The following is a 20,428-nucleotide window of genomic DNA, read 5'->3' as shown; positions in this document are numbered from 1 at the left end:
GGCCTACCGGGGAACAGTGGGTTAAGTGCCTTGTTCAGGGGCAAGACGACAGATTTTTACCTTGTCAGCTCAGGGATTCAATCCAGCAACCTTTCGGTTACTGGCCCAAAGCTGTAACCACTAGGCTACCTGCAAGGATGAGGATGGAAAGGAAGCACCAACATTTCTAGTGCAGACCCACACTCTAGTGGAAAGACAGTGTATGTGCTGAAATTGAGCTTGTGCACAGTGTATGTGTTCTCAACACAGTCTGGGGTGTTGAGCTGTGTATGTGTGTGTTGCTGTGTTTTGGGAAAATGAATATTCACTTGCTGCATTATGCAGACTCAAATCAAATCAAACTTTATTAAATGCGCCCGAATATAACATGTGTAGACTTTACCGTGAAATGATTACTTACAATGTCACTTACAGTATAGAACTTGTGGTCAATCCTCAAGAGGTGGGTGGACAAAGAAAAACCCACAAATTCTGACAAACGCCAAGCGTTGATTATGCAAGAATGGGCTGCCATCAGTCAGGATGTGGCCCAGAAGTTAATTGACAGCATGCCAGGGCGGATCAACACTGCAAATATTGACTCTTTGCATCAACTTCATGTAATTGTCAATAAAAGCCTTTGACACTTATGAAATGCTTCTAATTATACTTCAGTATTCCATAGTAACATCTGACAAAAATATCTAAAGACACTGAATCAGCAAACTTTGTGACAATTAATATTTGTGTCATTCTCAAAACTTTTGGCCACGACTGTAGGTAGGGGTGAAGTGACTGTGCATAGATAATAAACAGTGAGTAGCAGCAGTGGGGTGGCCAATATAAATAGTCCGGTGGCCATTTGATTAATTGTTCAGCAGTCTTATGGCTTGGGGGTAGAAGCTGTTAAGGAGCATTTTGGTCCTATGCTTGGCGCTCCGGTACCTCTTGCTGTGTGGTAGCAGAGAAAACAGTCTATGACAATTTTTGGGGCTTTCTTCTGACACCTCCTAGCATATAGGTCCTGGATGGCAGGAAGCTTGGCCCCAGTGATGGACTGGGCTGTATGCACTACCCTCTGTAGCGCCTTACGGTTAGATGCCGAGCAGTTGCTATACCAGGCGGTGATGCAACTGGTCAGGATGCTCTCGAGGGTGCAGCTGTAGAACTTTCTGGGGACCCATGCCAAATCTGGAGACCCATGCCAAATCTTTTCAGTCTCCTGAGGGGGAAAATGTGTTGTTGTGCCCTCTTCACATGCTACACACACACAACACACACACACACACAACACACACACCACACACACACACACACACACACACACACACACACACACACACACACACACACACACACACACACACGACTCCAGACTGATTGTTATTGGTTAAACATAATTTACACCAGCTCTTCCAGAATCCTCACAGTGTTCTCCCATGTAGTATCTCTATTCTGTAGTGACCTTGAGTTTGTATCTGTTGTTGTCTGGGTTGTTAGAAACATGTGCATGATTATTCTTGCTGCATTGACATGATAAATCATTTGTAACGTTTGAAAGACAATCACTATGTATTGTATAGTAGTAGCTTATGACAGTCATATCAATGCAATACTAATCAGCTGGACGGATGTCACGAAGTGCGCCTGCTCAGTTTGTCCCTGACGTTGCGCGCACGCTCAGTTCAGATCACATTCATTCATTATAAAGGCACAAGTCGTTTCGTCTCTTTCCACCTTCAGCCATTTTGAGAGCCATTTTGACAATGTTAGGAGCTGTGGGACGCTGCTGCACCGGGGCTCTCCAGGCACTTAAGCCTGGGGTCCAGCCCCTGAAGGCCCTTGTTGGATCGCCATCTGTCCTTGGACGTAAGTTCTGCAAGCACATTTAATTTTGCAGGGGTAGCTAATTCATTGGAAAAAACGCAGTTCGGAGCGGACCTGGTATTAGGCTAACTGCTAGTTAACTTTAGCCTAAAGCAACAAGCTGGCTTCCTTCAGTGTAGCAGGCCTCACCTTTTTTTAAATCTATAATTTCGTCTACTGATTTAATATTGAGCGTGAAACTTATGTCATGTATTCAATTTAATTGCTATAGTCCTATGTGACCCAAGTACATATAGCTGCGTGGCATGATTTTTGTGCAAATAGAAATGACCTTAGTATGACATGAGGTTTGGAGGCTCGCGCTAGCGAGTGCATACTGTGGCTGGCTAGCTAGCTTCAATGACAGTCATTCAATGCCAGTTAACTAGTCAAATAGCGTTGGACGAGTAGAAATTKATTTCTAAATGTTTTTGCTTTAACTAGGTATCAATTTGCCAATTTGTTTTCGTCATACGTTGTCTGGCTAACGTAGCTAGCATGCTATCCATCTGTCACCTAGCTAGCGTTAGTTAACTGATTAGGCCGAGTTGCAGAAGTACAACTGTCACCTTAGCGTAACGTTATTTGGTTGCCTAGACATTTGTCTTTTTCTATGAATTTGGTAACTAGCTGACGTTAGTTGATGACTTTAATGGCTGAGCTGTAACTAATTATCCTACTCAACATGGCCGAAAATACTTGACATTGAGTCTGGTTCTTTGCTCTTGCGCACATAGCTAGCAACACAGGTGATACTATTAAATGTATTTCTCTGCATTTTGTAGGCTAGCTTGACAATGGTCAGCAGACATCACTGCGTGTTATTGATAGTTCATTCACTGCAAGGTCATGTGGTTCTGGGTCAATGCATGCTTACATTGGTTTACTTTTACAGGCAGAGACTACTCTGCACCTGCTGCTGCTGCCGCCTTTGCCCATGGCAGGATCGTAGCAGTCATCGGTGCCGTCGTCGACGTCCAGTTCGATGAGGGCCTCCCACCCATCCTCAATGCCCTGGAAGTCGCTGGGCGTGAGTCCAGGCTAGTCCTGGAGGTGGCACAGCATCTTGGTAAGTAATTTAGCCTATGTTTAAAGGCAGCCTAATTCATATATTTTTTCCTGGTCTTTTGAACAATCAGATTGGCCCTTTTGCTAATAATTGGGCAAAATATCCTAATTGTGTAAATGCAGCCATCGTTTTGCAAAGGCGTTGTACCTGCATTGCATAATCAGTAACGTCCAGCTCAGATTTGATTTGAATTGCACCCCAATAAGTTGTCGACTTTCAGGTGAGAACACTGTGCGTACCATTGCCATGGATGGTACAGAAGGGCTTGTCCGTGGACAGAAGGTTGTGGACACTGGCGATCCCATCAGAATCCCAGTGGGTCCCGAGACCCTAGGCAGAATCATGAATGTCATTGGAGAGCCCATTGATGAGAGGGGACCAATCTCCACCAAGCAGTAAGCACTTTGTCTATCAGCCAATTCCTAATAGGTTTAGAAAATGCATCGCAACATTTAAGTAAATCAATATTTTTTTTTATGCATTATTCAAAGAATGCTCTCGAGTCTGGCTGAATGATAAGCAATTGGAAATTGCTTGTTCAATTCAAGTATTGTCTCTAATCTTCATTTATTATTTTTAGGACTGCCGCCATCCACGCTGAGGCCCCAGAGTTCACTGACATGAGTGTGGAGCAGGAGATCCTGGTAACTGGCATCAAGGTGGTAGATTTGCTGGCTCCCTACGCCAAGGGAGGCAAAATTGGTATGTGGGACAACTGACATCATTGTTTCACATTTTTGCAAATATTTAGATAATGTTTAATGAAAGAAAATTGTGCCTTTTTCTATAGGTCTGTTCGGTGGTGCTGGTGTGGGCAAGACTGTGTTGATCATGGAGCTGATTAACAACGTGGCCAAGGCCCATGGTGGTTACTCTGTGTTTGCCGGAGTGGGAGAGCGTACCCGTGAGGGAAATGACTTGTACCATGAGATGATTGAGTCGGGTGTCATCAACCTGAAGGATGACACCTCCAAGGTGAACAACTGGCCACATTTGATAGTCATAAGCAGGTGCCTCTATTTAACCCTTAAGATTAAGTGAACTTTTTACTTTTTTTTAAACCTGAAGGTCAACTCCCGCATGGGAATCTAATTAGCATTTAAAATCCCCATAATCTGTCCGTTTAAGATAYAGATCTGTTTTTTTGCATTAGATGAATCAATCCGCCTATGTAATACTTCTGCAACTGCAGTGAAGGGTGACAAAGTTTGAGCGGTGTTTGTCAGACCATGATCCATCCTGAAAATATGTCTTCTCACAATCGTCTGTAGTGTCCTGACTGGTTTGGCCTACATACTATTATGACCCGTTTATGGAAAGATGAGACTAATGAACACTGGTTTTGATCTGACCCCCCCCCCCTCACAAGTGTTTTGGGACTTGTCTGAAGTTGGTACAGCAGATCTGCTAACTGTKTTAACAGTTTGGGCTACGCACTATTACGACCCCTCTAAGGGTGAGACTCTCACAAACAAGTACATGTTTTGCTCTAGGATGGCCTCAAGACTCATCTGAAGGTCCCCTGATACCAGTCAAATAGTTATGGTAGTGTATATATGGAGACAGTCCTGAAAACTAAACAATCTGTTTTTTATACTTCAAGGAGTTACAATTCAAAATCAAATGGCAAAATGGTCTGTGGCATGACCATAAAACAATTCCATATAACTTAGCAGTACCCAGTCCCCTGGCTTGGACTCCTATGGGAGTCTTATGCAGACTGATGGCAGTTTAGTGTCCGTCACAGGAAAGACAACCCACTTAAATGTCAAAATTGAAGGTGCAATATGCAGAAATCGCTCTGTTTCCTGGTTCTAAATTTGAGTAGTCAGTCTAATTTCAGTTTGTGACAAAATAGCATAGAGAATCATGGTGCCATCTAAACCGCTATGAAATATATTTTCCATAACGAAAACATTTTCAGCTGTTTGAAGTTGGTGTATCAAAGTAAGATGCAGAAACTTAACGACGCATAGAAATGGAGCAAATAGATCATATCTACTGCTTAGAATGGCTTTCAATGAAAATGACTGGTCTCTTACTCACATTTCTATGAATTGTCACCCAAAAAGTTACATTGTAGCATATCACCAGTCTGGAAAGTTGACTTGATGTTCACATCAGCCTTTCCCCTCTAGTTTCTATTATGGTTTGACCTAGATGTGTTTTCTAATGGTGCCCTCTCCTCCAAACCCCTAGGTGGCTCTGGTGTACGGACAAATGAACGAGCCCCCAGGTGCCCGTGCCCGTGTGGCTCTGACTGGTCTGACTGTGGCTGAGTATTTCCGTGACCAGGAGGGTCAGGATGTGCTGCTCTTCATCGATAACATCTTCCGCTTCACCCAGGCTGGCTCCGAGGTGTCTGCCCTGCTGGGTCGTATCCCCTCCGCTGTGGGTTACCAGCCCACCCTTGCCACTGACATGGGTACCATGCAGGAGAGAATCACCACCACCAAGAAGGGTTCCATTACATCTGTGCAGGTAAGCTGGAGTTCAAGCAGAATAGGCCTGTTGGAGGGCCACGCTAACATGGCAATCTGTAGCACCCAATAGTCTGACATGGCTTCAAGACTGAAACGCTACCTGTGAATGTAATAACCTGGTTTCTCTAAGGCCATCTATGTGCCAGCTGACGATTTGACTGATCCCGCCCCTGCCACCACTTTCGCTCACTTGGACGCCACCACTGTGCTGTCCCGTGCCATCGCTGAGCTGGGTATCTACCCCGCTGTGGATCCCCTGGATTCCACCTCCCGTATCATGGACCCCAACATTGTCGGCGCTGAGCACTATGACGTTGCTCGTGGCGTGCAGAAGATCCTCCAGGTTAGTGTCTTAAAAGCCCTCCTAGTGTACCAGTCACCCCGACCTTTGAGTTTATTTTTACAGGGACAGTGCACATTAATCAATGTTTTGGGTAAAGTGCTGGATTTAGCCACCTGGCAAATTTTCAACTGCACACCCTGGGCAGGTTATTAAAAACCATTCCCATGACAATGAGCAGTGAGCACATGCAGAGCAACATAGGACAATCAACACATAGAATACAGCCAGCGCAATAACAATAGTGTAAAATGCTTAAAGGTAACCGTTACACACTTACAAGCTAGACATGGAAAGCGGCACTACACAGCTAATGATGAATGACCGACCTTGCCCCTAACATTATGCCTATGACTCTCCCCTCAGGACTACAAGTCCCTGCAGGATATCATTGCCATCCTGGGTATGGATGAGTTGTCTGAGGAGGACAAGCTGATTGTCTCTCGTGCCCGCAAGATCCAGCGTTTCCTGTCCCAGCCCTTCCAGGTGGCGGAGGTATTCACCGGTCACGCTGGCAAGCTGGTGCCACTCAAGGAGACCATCAGTGGCTTCCAGAGCATTCTAAATGGTAGGTAGTACTTGTGATTAGGTTTAAAGGTGGACTCTGTGATATGATGTATATGCGTGAAGTTAACAACTTAGCGGGTCAATTTCTGCAACTACTAAGAGCGTTGAAGCATGAGGTTAAACTTGGCTGTGTTGGTGCCGTGGCTCCCACGTAACAATCGAATCCATGCGCATAGTCTTGCATCTCGCTCATTGCCAAATCTGCAGTTCTGCTCGTGGCAACATTTCGGTCCGTATACCTTTTAAACTGATGAATTTCCTTGGTGTTGTCGGTGTGACATTCTGATTGGAGCGTATGGTCATTCTTTCCCTCCAGGTGAGTACGATGCCCTGCCCGAGCAGGCTTTCTACATGGTCGGACCCATCGAGGAGGTGGTTGAGAAGGCCGCACAGATGGCGAAGGATCTCGCATAAGTTCATCTTTAATTGTGAGGAGGGAGAGAAGCAAAGAAATGGAGGGTTGTGTAGAAGAAGCACTTGATTTGTAATGTCACATGCAACAATTCCCTGTCATCCTGTAAAGTTATATTTAATCTTTCCAGTGAAAGAAGATGGAATAAAGATTTGTGTTTGGTCTCTTGTATGTTTTGGCATTTTTCAATGTACTGTTGCAATGCTATTCCTGTCTGGGTGCTGTCAGACTGGTTGTAAAATGTAATCCTACAGCACTGAGCCACTAGATGGGGTTCAAAGGCTTTGAGGAGTGACTAAATAAAACGGCTGTTAAAGTTGAGGGAAGTTTGTCATTCCTTGTGCAGTGATGCATTTTATAAGACCTAACTAGAGTAATTGTAAAATGTTTAAGTATAGCTTACTGCTGAGATGTGACCGTCATGTTATTAAGTTGCAAAATGCAGAAATCGCTCTGCCGTTACCTGTTTGCTAGTAGTTCACTTAACTTCATTTGTGATGAGAATCATTGTACAATCTAAACTGCTGTGACACCTCTTTCAGTAACCAAAAAGTATTGTTTGATGCTTGTGTATAAAAGCCTCACACGAATGGGAAGCATAACAATGGAGGAGAGCTACTGCTTTTTAGACTTGCTTTCAATTAGTGGTGGAGGTTATAACTAACTTGGTTGGGTCACCACAAAGTTACACATTGCAGCTTTAAGATGTAGATGTCTTCAAAAGGACCCAACAAACTAGACAGCACTAACAAATGCAAACCAGATTCCTACCACAGCTGACTACTCTGATACTAGACAACTTTGCTGCAGATACATTTTGACTGGGTGGAGGGTCAAAGTTGAAACTCGATAGCCCTGCTGAGCAGAGAAATGGTCAAGTGGACATGTTAGTACCAGTCAAGTTTGGACACCAAGGGTTTTTATTTTTACTATTTTCTACATTGTAGCATAATGGTGACCAAACTATGAAATAACACAAGGATTCATGTAAAATATAATGTATTTGCTATTCTTCACAGTAGCCACCCTTTGCTTTGCACAGTATTGGCATTCTGTCAACCAGCTTCATGAGGTAGTTACCTGGAATGCATTACAATTAACAGTTGTGCTATGTTAATTTGTGGAATTTCTTTCAATGCATTTGAGCCAATCAGTTGTGTTGTGACAAGGTAGGGGTGGTATACAGAAGATAGCCATATTTGGTGTAAGACCAAATAGGGAACAGCTCAAATGAGCAAAGCAAAATGACAGTCCATTWAGACATGAAGGGCAGTCAATCTGGAAAATGTCAAGAACTTTTATATTTTCTTCAAGTGTTGTCGCAAAAACCAAGCACTATGTTGAAACTGACTCTCGTGAGGACCACCACTGGAAAGGAAGACCCAGAGTTACATCTGCTGCAGAGGATAAGTTCATTAGAGTTACCAGCCTTAGAAATTGCAGCCCAAATAAATGCTTCGCAGATTTCAAGTAACAGACACATCTCAACATCAACTGTTCAGAGGAGACTGTGAATCAGGCCTTCATGGTCGAATTGCTGCCAAGAAACCACTACAAAAAGGACACTTGCTTGGGCCAAGAGACTTGCTTGGGCCAAGAAACACGACCAATGGACATTAGACCGGTGGAAATCTGTCCTTTGGTCTGTTGAGTCCACATTTGAGATTTTTGGTTCCAACTGCTGTGTCTTTGTGAGATGCAAAGTAGGTGAACGGATGATCTCCACATGTGTGGTAGCCACCGTGAAGTATGGAAGAGGTGTGATGGTGTGGGGGTGCTTTGCTGGTGACACTGTCAGTGATTTATTAAAAATTCAAGGCACACTTAACCAGCATGGCTACCACAGCATTCTGCAGCSATACACCATCCCATCTGGTTTGTGCTTAGTGGGACTATCATTTTTTTTTCAGAAGGACATTGACCCAAAACACACTTCCAGGCTGTGTAAGGGCTGTTTGACCAAAGAGAGTGATGGAAAGCTGCATCAGATGACCTGGCCTCCACAATCACCCGACCTCAACCCAATTGAGATGGTTTGGGATGAGTTGAACCACAGAGTGAAGGAAAAGCAGCCAACAAGTGCTCAGCATATGTGGGAGCTCCTTTAAGACTGTTGGAAAAGTATTCCTTATGAAGCTGGTTGAYAGAATGCCAAGAGTGTGCAAAGCTGTCATCAAGGCAAAGGGTGGCTACTTTGCCTTGATGAATCTCAAATATAAAATATAAGAATCTCAAATATAAAATATATTTAGATTTGTTTAACACTTTTTTGGTTACTACCTTATTCCATATGTGTTATTTCATAGTTTTGATGTCTTCTCTATTATTCTAGAATGTAGAAAATAGTAAAAAATAAAGAAAAACCCTTGAATGAGTAGGTGTCAAAATGTTTGTTTGGATTGGTACTGTATGTATTTAAAGTAGAAATCTGACATGGGCTGCAAGATCTAAATAAAAGGGTGTAAATATTTCATAGACGTACTTATCTCCTACCAATATTTACAATTGTTATAGAATTTAATATTTAAGTTGTGAATGTGGAGGTATTTGAATCATAGCTGCTCATATCAGTGAAGTTGAGAGAATCTGAATGATTCAAATCTTGTGAACTTCCTTTTTGGTCACTTATTACAGGTTATCCTTCAACATACCAATATCAACACATCAAGGACAAAGACTGTCAAACCTTGACCTTAATCCCCATTTCTCTTGTAAAGTTTTCAAAGACCAACCCAACACTGCCCATGTCATACTGGCCAGAGATGGAAGAGGAAGCGAGACATCCCACAAATGTTCTGTTTCAATGGAAGTCAATGAATTAAGTAGACCAGACCCAGCTGCGATTGAATTGGTGTCCATGGTAGAGTCACTCCCTTAAGTAAACTGTAACTGAATTTTTTCCKCAATGATGAACAGCCTGAGTGAACTGTCTTCAGTTATCCACTCTATTTGATACTGGCATAGAGAATGCACTGAATAAAAGAGGGGAAACAAGTGGAACCAAATAGCAATTATGGCTTTTATTTTTTGTTACGGGTCAGAGGTTAAACAATGTCTCTAGCTAAGCTTACATCATACTGTATTTCGGRCTGCAGACCGTAGGGTACAAAAGTGTTATATTCATTAAAGACAATCAGTAGCACAGCACAATCAAGTATTTGTTCTGACAGCATAAACACTGACAATCTTGCGTCAGCCTTAGTTGACAGCCTTGGCTGGTAGGATGGCTTCCTTGAGCAGTAGCCAGTCGGCAAACCCGGTTGGCATGTAGGACATAGGGATCCAGAAGAGCTTGGCGTCCCACCCTGGTGAGTAGCGGGTGCGAGGGCGGACTGCAGAGATAGCGTGCTCCATACAGCTCACCACCTTCATCAGGTCAGCGTCAGACATCTTGGCAAGCTTCTCCCTCATCATCACGTCCACTAGAAGGGACAGGGAAGGTTAGGAACCATGTTACATGTTTGTCTTTAGCTATTCAAGATGGCCACTTTCACTAGAACATCGGGGTGAATAATGCTTTCTGAATAGATCAAATCCTTTGAAAGACTGGATGTCACAGTGGGCAGACAGAATAAAAAAATGGCCACATTTTGCATAGGATAAATAAAAAAWTTGTAAATTAATACATTCCAGAATGTAGGAAAATAAAACTTTTATATTTACCCTTGTCCAAATAATCAGGTCCATAATCATCTCTGACTTCTTGTGGCATCTTCTCCCACAGCTGCTTGATGCTTTTCCCCAGGACTATCGAGTCAGTCACGGTGGTCTTGAAAAAGCCTGGCTCAATGCAGAGGACTTTGACTCCGAAAGGTACCATGTTTCTCCTGAAAAACAAGGTAACAAAACTTCTGTTTACAAATTTACTTCTGATATGTTACAGATTTTTATAGTTTCATCAAGTCAAACAGTCAAAGTTGTATTGCTTATGGTTCACCATTGCTAGATTACTGAATATATGTAAAAAAAATWATAATAAAGAAACCACTGATAAAAAATATGGCATGGATAGGATAATGTTCTTGTTTCACCTGAGACTGTCATTGAAGGCCTCCACTCCATACTTAGACACGGTGTAAGGTCCTCCGACTGGACTGATCCTGCCGAACACACTGGCTACGTTGACCACACGACCCCTGGCCTTCTTGATGAGGGYCAGCACACTCAGGGTGACTGCGATGACCCCGTTCAGGTTCACGTCCAGCATGGACTTGTAGTCATCAATGGTCAGCCAATCACAGGGGGCCGAGGGGATGGCCACACCTGCGTTGTTCACCACAGCCCACAGGCCTAGAAGGTGACAGGTCATTATGTAGCTCTATGAACAGCCATTATATTCACAGGTGTTTGGTAAGAAGAGGACATAAGGACAAAGATACCGGCACTAACATGAATGTCAACTGAACTGGTAATATTGCATAATTTGACTGGTATAACTTGAAACAAATGATGATGATAGGACTGTTTGCTTTTCAATATAAACACTGACACTCACCCCTAGCCCCAACTTTGTCTTTAATCAAAGCAGCTGCTTTGTCGACGCTCTCGTTCTTTTTGACATCCAGGTGGAGGGTGGTGAATCTGTCTGAACAGGCCTTCCTCAGATCTTCCTCTCCCTTCTCTGTGAAGCAGGATGCGATCACACAGAAACCCAGCTTGTCCAGATGTCTGGCCAGTAGGTTGCCGAAACCTGAGTCACACCCTGTGATGTAGACATATTTGTCTCCTTTGTCTGGGACTCTGGGGATCTCCCGGAACCAGCGGTACAGGTAGTAAAACACCACCAGCCCAAGGAGGTACAGGAACATGTCTAGGACTAGATGAGACAAACAGCCTTTTAATAAGTCATCTCTAGTTTATCAATATTTTAAGCTAAATGTTCTGATCGGTTGTGTCAGCCACATAGCATAAAACAGGTTTTTAGATGCTAGTGGTTGTATTAATTTGGGATCAATCGCATCCCACAACTGTCCCAGACTATGTTTTGAATATTTATTTCTCGCACAGAATTGATTAGTCGACTATTGTACTATGGGGGATAGTAGACATAGGTTAGTGATTTTGCTGTTCGTTAGGCCTACTCATCTTGTTGGCTGATGAAAAGTAAATGTGGATAGTTCTTCCAATATCTTCAATATGCACCTTCGGAATTGGATAAGGATGCACGCAGTTGCGTCCCCGATGGGTCTGTCTTAACTTGTAGCCTGTGAGAAAGACCCGATCCCGTGACGGAGAGCCGTGTAGATTGCGCAGCACACTCAGGGAGTAGGGCACAACGCAGCACTCTTGGCATGGATTTTTTTAGGGTTCATTACAGTCACAAAGGGGATGCCGCTGTGAAATTCGAGGCCTTATCAAGTGCTTGTCATATTGGGAATGAGTTACTATTGGAGTGTGTACAGCCTGCGTAAAAAACAAGGCAGAGCGCATGCCTTTTAAGCGACTTTTTTCAAATCATCATTAGAGTCTCATCATGCAACCTTACCATGTATTAAAAATCTAAACAAATAGCCCAACATTTGTAGAACAACTAAAGTTACATTAATAACTCTAAATTAACCATATAGGAGTACCTATTTCTTTGTTAACCACTCAACATGTGCGCACTCCGTCAAATCATTTGGAATCATTCAGCTTTGTTCAATTGTATTCTTCATAATATAAAACAATGCCACAGAATTATAAGTAAATCTTGTCTGCTAAATGAACTACTGTAGCCCACAGCCAATTGGCATAGCCTCAGGACCTAACATACATGAAGGGACCCTTGCGGCATCTCCCGTATGATCGATGAGGATTTCCATACGGCAAATGGACGGTCCCTTACTAGARGTCCGCAGGGGTTATGTTAAAATAGGCCGACAGCCTCGGGTCACCCTCCGGGGCCCGGTCTTCTGGGAAATCCAAAAATAAAGTTTCCAGGACACTCGGTTTCCGCAAAAAAAAAAAAAATGTATATAGAAAATGTTCTCCTGTACTGGAAAATTCCACTAGATGGCGACTGGCTGTATATTGCAAATGGACATTTCATCACCAAATGGACATGGCCGTTTCTCGTAAACGGAAAAGACTTCAAAGACGAAACTCGGTGAGCAGTGGTGGCCAAATGTACTTTTAGCCCAGAATCAAGATGGCGTCGAGGCCACAACGATCCTTGAGTTAATGCACATTTTGTGGTATTAAAGGTTGAAAACGGTAATATAGCGCTAATTTGACCACTTCACGTCAAAGTACATAAACCTACTGTGTAAGGAAAAAAAGAACCAGCCATTTATCTATCGTAGTTTACGAGAAATCGTACAACATCCATTTCATGATGCTAAAACAAACATGGTGTGACACAGTGTGGGGCTTACAGACACACAGAGCCTGCAATAGTTACCGGCATTCGAACCATCAAAGAACCGCTAGACCTAGAGCTCTGAAACTTTATAAACCTGTTCTAGAGCTTAAGCCGGTAGTGCACAGTGAGTTATGTAGCTCTAGAAGGTTCTCAGGCCGAGAAACAGCCTCGTCCATTTGCAATATCTTCAATTCGAAAATGACGACATTTAGAAAAGTCCCAGAATCACAAGACTAGGTGCATTGAAACCGCCTCAGCACATAGAGACGGACCCTACACATTTCTGTCCGATAGCTCTTTCAGGGATAACGTAGCAATGCCCGAAAAGGGCATTTTCAGCACTAATTAAGGTCGCTGCTCGGGCTCCGAATGACCTATAGATCCGAAACTCAGGATTCATGGTCACCTCAGCTAGGCCTACACATAATGTCAGAACTGGACCCACAGCTCGAATGTAACTATGTTTTTTGTGTTTTTTTTTGTGGCTATAACAGAAGGAGCAARGAATTGTGGGCCGGCTCTGAAATATGTGATAGTTGGCTTCTAAAAGATTTGGACAAAGTGAGTTTGGTGTCAGTATAAGTTTGATGTCAGAATGATATCTTATTGACTGATGGCTGACTTGATGGCAGTATAATATATTGGCATTGTACATTTTATATTGCAAATGGACCGTGTACATTTCCAATGTATTTAATGAGGGATTTACCATCACCAAATGGACYGGCTGAAATCAACACCAACGACCGATGGAGTGGAACCACTATCACTGCTAGGCCATCCCAAATTCAACGAGCCAGACAATTGGGCATTTCAGCAATATATTAGAGCATGTCCAATTCGTGATGGTAAATGTCTATTGTAATACATTGCAAGTGGACAGTGTACATTTGTACACAATTTTTAATGAGGGATTTACCATCACCAAATGGACGGGCTGAAATCAACACCAACGAGAGAATGGACTGTGTCCATTACACATATGCTATAATGTCAGTGTGAACATGCTCTTCTGCAAGTTGACAGTGTCCATTGCCAATGTATATCCAAGGACTTCCCATTACAAAACGGACATGCTGAATCAACACTAATGAGAAATTCTGACTTCCTATGACTTCCTATGCTCAAACATGACCAATAGACCTTCTAGGTTGATTCAGGGCTTAACATAGTGATATATATAATTTGGTCAGTATATAGGCCATCTCGACATTATATATGCCATTTGCACATGGTTCACTGACTTTTGGGTTCGGAAGCCGACTTCCTATGATCATATATGGCAAATGAACAAAACATAGGCCTTATGGACAAACTCAATAAAATAAGACAAATGTACAGTTGAATTCGGAAGTTTACATACACCTTAGCCAAATACATTTAAACTCAGTTTATCACAATTCCAGACATTTAATCTGAGTAAAATGTCCCTGTCTTAGGTCAGTTAGGATCATCACTTTATTTTAAGAATGTGAAATGTCAGAATAATAGTTGAGAGAATGATTTATTACAGCTTTTATTTCCTTCATCACATTCCCAGTGGGTCAGAAGTTTACATACACTCAATTAGTATTTGGTAGCATTGCCTTTAAATTGTTTAATTTGGGTCAAACGTTTCGGGTAGCCTTCCACAATTTTCTCACAATAAGTTGGGTACATTTTGGCCCGTTCCTCCTGACAGAGATGGTGTAACTGAGTCGGGTTTGTAGGCCTCCTTACTTGCACACGCTTTTTCAGTTCTGCCCACAAATTTTCTATAGGATTGAGGTCAGGGTTTTGTGATGACCACTCCAATACCTTGACTTTGTTGTCCTTAACTTCTCTGGGATAGGTGGCAGTATTTTCACGTCCGGATGAAAAGCGTGTCCAAAGTAAACTGCCTGCTACTCAGGCACAGAAGCTAAGATATGCATTATTAGTAGATTTGGGTAGAAAACACTCTGAAGTTTCTAAAACTGTTTGAATCATGTCTGTGAGTATAACAGAACTTATTTGGCAGGCGAAACCCCGAGGACAAACCATTCAGAATTATTATTTTTGAGGTCACTCTCTTGTCAATGGGTTTGCATTGGGATTTCAGATGTCCAAGGGACCTTCTTGCAGTTCCTATCGCTTCCACTGGATGTCAACAGTCTTTAGAAATTGGTTGAGGTTTTTCCTTTGAGAAGTGAAGAACTAGCACTGTTCAGAATGAGGCTCGGGGGAAGTGTACTCTTTGTTAGAGGCGGGTGACCTGAAAGCTAGCTACAATTTGTTTTCCTCCGGTATTGAACACAGATCCTCCCGTCTTAACTTTGATCGATTATTCACGTAAAAAAATACCTAAAGTTGTATTACAAAAGTAGTTTGAAATGTTTGGACAAAGCTTACAGGTAACTTATGAGATATTTTGTAGTCACGTTGCGCAAGTTGGAACCGGTGTTTTACTGAATCAAACGCACCAAATAAATGGACATTTTGGATATATAGCGACGCAATTAATCGAACAAAAGGACCATTTGTTATGTTTATGGGACATATTGGAGTGCCAACAGAAGAAGCTCGTCAAGGGTAAGGCATGAATTATATTTTTATTTCTTCCTTTTGTGTTGCGCCTGGAGGGTTGAAATAGGATTGTCTGTGTTTGTTTACTGGGGTGCTGTCCTCAGATAATAGCATCGTTTGCTTTCGCCGTAAAGCCTTTTTGAAATTTGACATGTTGGCTGGATTCACAACAAATGTAGCTTTAATTTGGTGTAATGCATGTGTGATTTCATGAAAGTTTAATTTTTATAGTAATTTATTTGAATTTGGCGCTCTGTATTTTCACTGGATGTTGGCCGGTGGGACGCTAGCGTCCCACATATCCCAGAGAGGTTAAGCCATTTTGCCACAACTTTGGAAGTATGCTTGGGGTCATTGTCGATTTGGAAGACCCATTTGCGACCAAGCTTTAACTTCCTGACTGATGTCTTGAGATGTTGCTTCAATATAGCCACATCATTTTCCTCCCTCATGATGCCATCTATTTTGTGAAGTGCACCAGTCCCTCCTGCAGCAAAGCACCCCCACAACATGATACTGCCACCCCCATGCTTCACGGTTGGGATGGTGTTCTTCGGCTTGCAAGCCTCCCCCTTTTCCTGCCAGGACAGGAAAATGGTCTAATTCACGCACTTAAAGAGAAAATACCTGGTCATCCCTACTGCATCTGATCTGGAGGACTCACTAAACACAAATGCTTTGTTTCTAAATTATTTCTGAGTGTTGGAGTGTGCCCCTGGCTATCCGTAAATTTTTAAAAACAAGAAAATCGTGCCATCTGGTTTGCTTAATGTAAGGAATTTGAAATGATTTATACTTTTAATTTTGATACTTAAATATATTTTTGCAATTACATTTACTTTTGATACTTAAGTATATTTAACTATACTTTTACTRGAGTAGGATTTTACTGGGTGACTTTGTCTTTAACTTGGGTCATTTTCTATTAAGGTAACGTATCTTTACTTTTATGACATTTGGGTACTTTTTCCACCACTGGCTATATTACATGGATTTATTAGGCTTTTTAAATTGTATGGAAGCCAGGAGATGCTAAATGTGTTCATGTTTAATTAATTGTCAATTATGGTGAGACCAATAGTTATTTGCTTAACAATCACTGGCTGACGAAATTTCGTGACCGCCACAGCCCTAGTCACATCTACCCAGCTCCACCCCATTCCTCAAGATATCCKAAAAAAGTGCCAGGGTCATCACGGGAAGTTACAGAAATACGCACATTACACAATATGAGGTTAGACATAAATCAAGTGGGATGATAGCGTCTGCCTTTTACAGTTCATCACTAATATGCATCTTATAACAGTAGCTTATAGTAATAACATTATTGTAGCTATAAGATAATCAGGAAAATACTTTGAAGATCAACCACATTCAGGGAGAGTTCATTGAAGCGCATGGAATGACAGAGACAGGGTTGAATAGAGCATTGAACAGTTATTAATGGTTATTAATGCCGGTGTTGTGCCTAAAATCTCCCCCCTGCCAGAACCTCCCCCCCCTTCTTCATTGCTGCAACTTGCTTGCTAGTTGAGATTTCTGCTCTTCACTCCATTGTCAGTTTAGCCTACATTTCACTGATCTTAGTAGCAGAAAGCATTTTTGTCTGCAGTTTTCATTTAGGCTATTTGTTTCAAGTGTATGTGGCGGTTCTCGCTTGTATGGCGCCCTGGTCGAACCTCCTCTCCTTCAGCGCCCGCTCACACCCGGGGGCGCCCCGTGCCGTCCCCGGCAATGTGCCGCCCTGGAATGTTTATTACTTGCCAACATTTTACTCCKTGTTTAATATAACACAGATACAGTAATGATTAATTTCGGTTGCCTATCCTGACGTGAAGTTTGTTTTATAGAAAGTATTTGACTCTGATGTGTGCCACAGAAAGTATTTGACTCTCGCCACAAAATTAAGGAAATTAGAAATGGGGGGGATTCTGGCAAGGGGTTGATTTCCGGCACAACACCGGTTTCAAAGTGCACTATAGGCTATCTTGTACAATTGCTCTTTGTAAATAATCAACTGCAAAATGAGCCAATGTCTTGACAAAGGTCATTTAAACCACAACTAACAAATACTATTACAAATGTGGTTCAAATAAACGAAGGAATATGTGCAACACTCCTACATTCTCATTTGAATGTAATATGAATCTCATGTTAAATGCCAGCTTTCGATGTTTCAAATAACACAATATGGAAAGTGAGGGCGAATTAAGGAATTGAAAGCCTTGCACATTACATACTAATAAACATTTGTTCGATCAATTATGATAGATTGTGATAGATAGCCTATCCTCAACTGTTGCATGTTCAAGAAGATTACAGTCTGGTGGAATATTGAAGTCGTACCTGTTGGAGAGGTTCCTTACCAGCGCAACAAAGTAACAGTTTTCAGAAACTACGCAAGACCAAACTCTGCCCAAGGACGTCACATGTCTAGCACTGGCCAATCGGAGCCAAGTTATGTCGTTAGCGCTAACAAGGTCAACAATGATTTGATTAGATATCGTTTGGTAGGTACTTGAAACCACTTAACATACTCTTGACTTCAATATGGAAGGATTATTAAAGTATTCTTTCCTCCATAATTCATCAATGTCTAATAGATTACAAAAATGAAATTAGGCCGACATATTAAATTGCATATTAAATCCTGATATGATTATAAAAAATATGATTTTTACAGAAAATGTGTTTTACATTTTAAAATATGGTTGTCATGGATTATCATGTCAAATAAACTGAACACAAATAGAAACGCAACATGTCAGGTGTTGGTCCTATGTTCCCTGAGTTGAAATAAAAGATCCCAACATTTTCCATACGTACAAAAAGCTTATTTATCTCAAATGTTGTGCATAAATTGGTTTTCATCCCTATTAGTGAGCATTTCTCCTTTCCCAAGATAATCCATCCTCCTGACAGGTGTGTCATGTCAAAAAGCAGATTAAACAGCATAATCATTACACAGGTGCACCTTGTGCTGGGAACAATAAAAGGTCACTCTAAAATGTGCAGTTTTGTCACACAACGCAAGTTTTGAGGGAGCGTGCAATTGGCATGCTGACTGCAGGAATGTCCACTAGAGCTGTTGCCAGATAATGTAATGTTCATTTCTCTACCATAAGCTGCCTCCAACGTCATTTTAGAGAATTTGGCAGTACGTCCAACCGGCCTCACAACTGCAGACCATGTTTAACCACACCAGCCCAGGACCTCCACATCCGGCTTCTTCACCTGCGGGATCGTTTGAGTGGTATTTCTATCTATAATAAAGCCCTTTTGTGGGGAAAAACTCATTCTGATTGGCTGGGCCTGGCTCACAAGTGGGTTGGCCTATGCCCTCCCAAGCCCACCCATGGCTGCTCCCCTGCCCAGTCATGTGATATCCATAGATTAGGGCCTAATGAATTCATTTCAATTGACTGATTTCCTTATATGAACTGTAACTCAATAAAATCTCTTGTATGTTGCGTTTATATTTTGGTTCAGTATAGTTCAACTCAATACTAACTCAAGGTCATGCCTTGTATTACAATGATCACTAGATGGTGGCAAATACTTGTAGGCTATTGAAAATGGGCATTATCAGTAATAAAAATCATTTCTGCTCATCCTACAGATGTAGGTTGTTAATTTGAGGCTGTTTGCTACAGCAGGAAAAGGATCATGCAGCAACAGGAAATGTTAATTATTATGTGGATTATAATTAATGTAKATTTTTGTAGGGCTTGATACATTTTTCGTATGGGAAAATCAAGTCTGAAATTTCAAAGTGTAAATTACAATCTTCAGAAGCCTTTTTAAACTTCAATTACACTACAAGTTGTACATTTCCTGTATTGCAGGAAAGTTCTCCTGCAACAGGGTGATCAAATTAAGATCCTACATCTGTACATTCATTGACCACAACCAAACCTGTATCAGTTAATTATCTATCACCTTATCTTCCACTCTAAGTTAATTTTGTATTAGGTTTTTAATTGACAGATTATGCTACATTAATTGATGAACTACTATGCCTGATCTAGGCAAGCTGTGTTAGTAGTCAGTAAACATGACTATCTGGCAATCCATTTGAATAGTCATAGTTTACAATAGAGCAGGAACAATGCTTGCAGTGGCCTGTAATGGTCTGCAATGTGAATTATCATAATGTTGCTATAATGGGCAACACTACTTACTTTGGGAGTTAATCATTACGTAACAAACTGTTCGCTTATTTGGGCATGTTTCACAAGCATGTTTCCAGAACCTTTTCCTCACCTGTCAGTAGCCTTCACAAGCACTGTGTCACAGGCCTATTCACCTGCTTCCCAATGGTGAGAGAAAACATACCATTTACAGTTGCAATTCACAAACAAAAAGGAAAATTGGTTTGAGTTAAAGTACTACTCCTTGAATAAGGTTGTGGTCTCAAATTGGAAGTATTGTTGTTTGTTAGTAATGGCTTCCCAACCCCATGAAAGCAAGTAAAAGCAACAGTGTTAAGGTAAAACATCCCAGTTAGGAGAAAACCTGTTATGACAAGACTGCTAAAATGCAAACGAAACAAATGTATGACCATCATTTCAGACAGATCATATTGGCTTGTTTAGGACTGAAGAGGACAGCAGCCCTGAGGGTGATGACCTGGAAGGTGTTTGACTTAGCTTCAACTCTTGGACAGTATCCTGTCTTCACACACTGTTTGTGTTCACATATAGACGGGTCGATAAACTGTAATATCTCTTAGAAGTCATCAATGTGATATGATGAATGTGTAATGCTGAGCCTAATCATTGATGGATGTCTTATAGATTTTGCCATGGTTTTTGATCACTTTAAT

The 20,428-nt window shown here is 41.8% G+C and overlaps 2 protein-coding genes across 2 annotated transcripts; one reads left to right on the top strand and one right to left on the bottom strand.

The window, feature by feature from the left end:
- The first annotated feature begins 1,666 nt into the window (after positions 1-1,666).
- Positions 1,667-7,037, top strand: LOC112080908 (ATP synthase subunit beta, mitochondrial). Its single transcript, XM_024146837.2, has 9 exons — positions 1,667-1,848; positions 2,741-2,914; positions 3,135-3,309; positions 3,495-3,616; positions 3,705-3,889; positions 5,114-5,395; positions 5,528-5,740; positions 6,104-6,305; positions 6,621-7,037. The coding sequence occupies exons 1-9, from the start codon at positions 1,746-1,748 to the stop codon at positions 6,716-6,718; spliced, it is 1,554 nt and encodes a 517-aa protein (XP_024002605.1). The 5' UTR covers positions 1,667-1,745; the 3' UTR covers positions 6,719-7,037.
- A 2,684-nt stretch (positions 7,038-9,721) lies between these two features.
- On the bottom strand, positions 9,722-18,032 carry LOC112080907 (retinol dehydrogenase 7). Its single transcript, XM_024146836.2, has 5 exons — positions 17,950-18,032; positions 11,212-11,532; positions 10,748-11,006; positions 10,380-10,543; positions 9,722-10,138 (listed from the first exon to the last, which is right to left on the bottom strand). Exons 2-5 carry the CDS (start codon positions 11,522-11,524, stop codon positions 9,915-9,917), a joined length of 960 nt encoding a protein of 319 aa, XP_024002604.1. The 5' UTR covers positions 11,525-11,532; positions 17,950-18,032; the 3' UTR covers positions 9,722-9,914.
- Between the last annotated feature and the right edge of the window lie 2,396 nt (positions 18,033-20,428).

The sequence above is a fragment of the Salvelinus sp. IW2-2015 genome, unplaced genomic scaffold (genome assembly GCF_002910315.2).
Source record: "Salvelinus sp. IW2-2015 unplaced genomic scaffold, ASM291031v2 Un_scaffold16574, whole genome shotgun sequence".
NCBI lineage: Eukaryota > Metazoa > Chordata > Actinopteri > Salmoniformes > Salmonidae > Salvelinus > Salvelinus sp. IW2-2015.
Note: the sequence above shows the minus strand (reverse complement) of the source record. Positions and strands in the feature narration are given on the sequence as shown.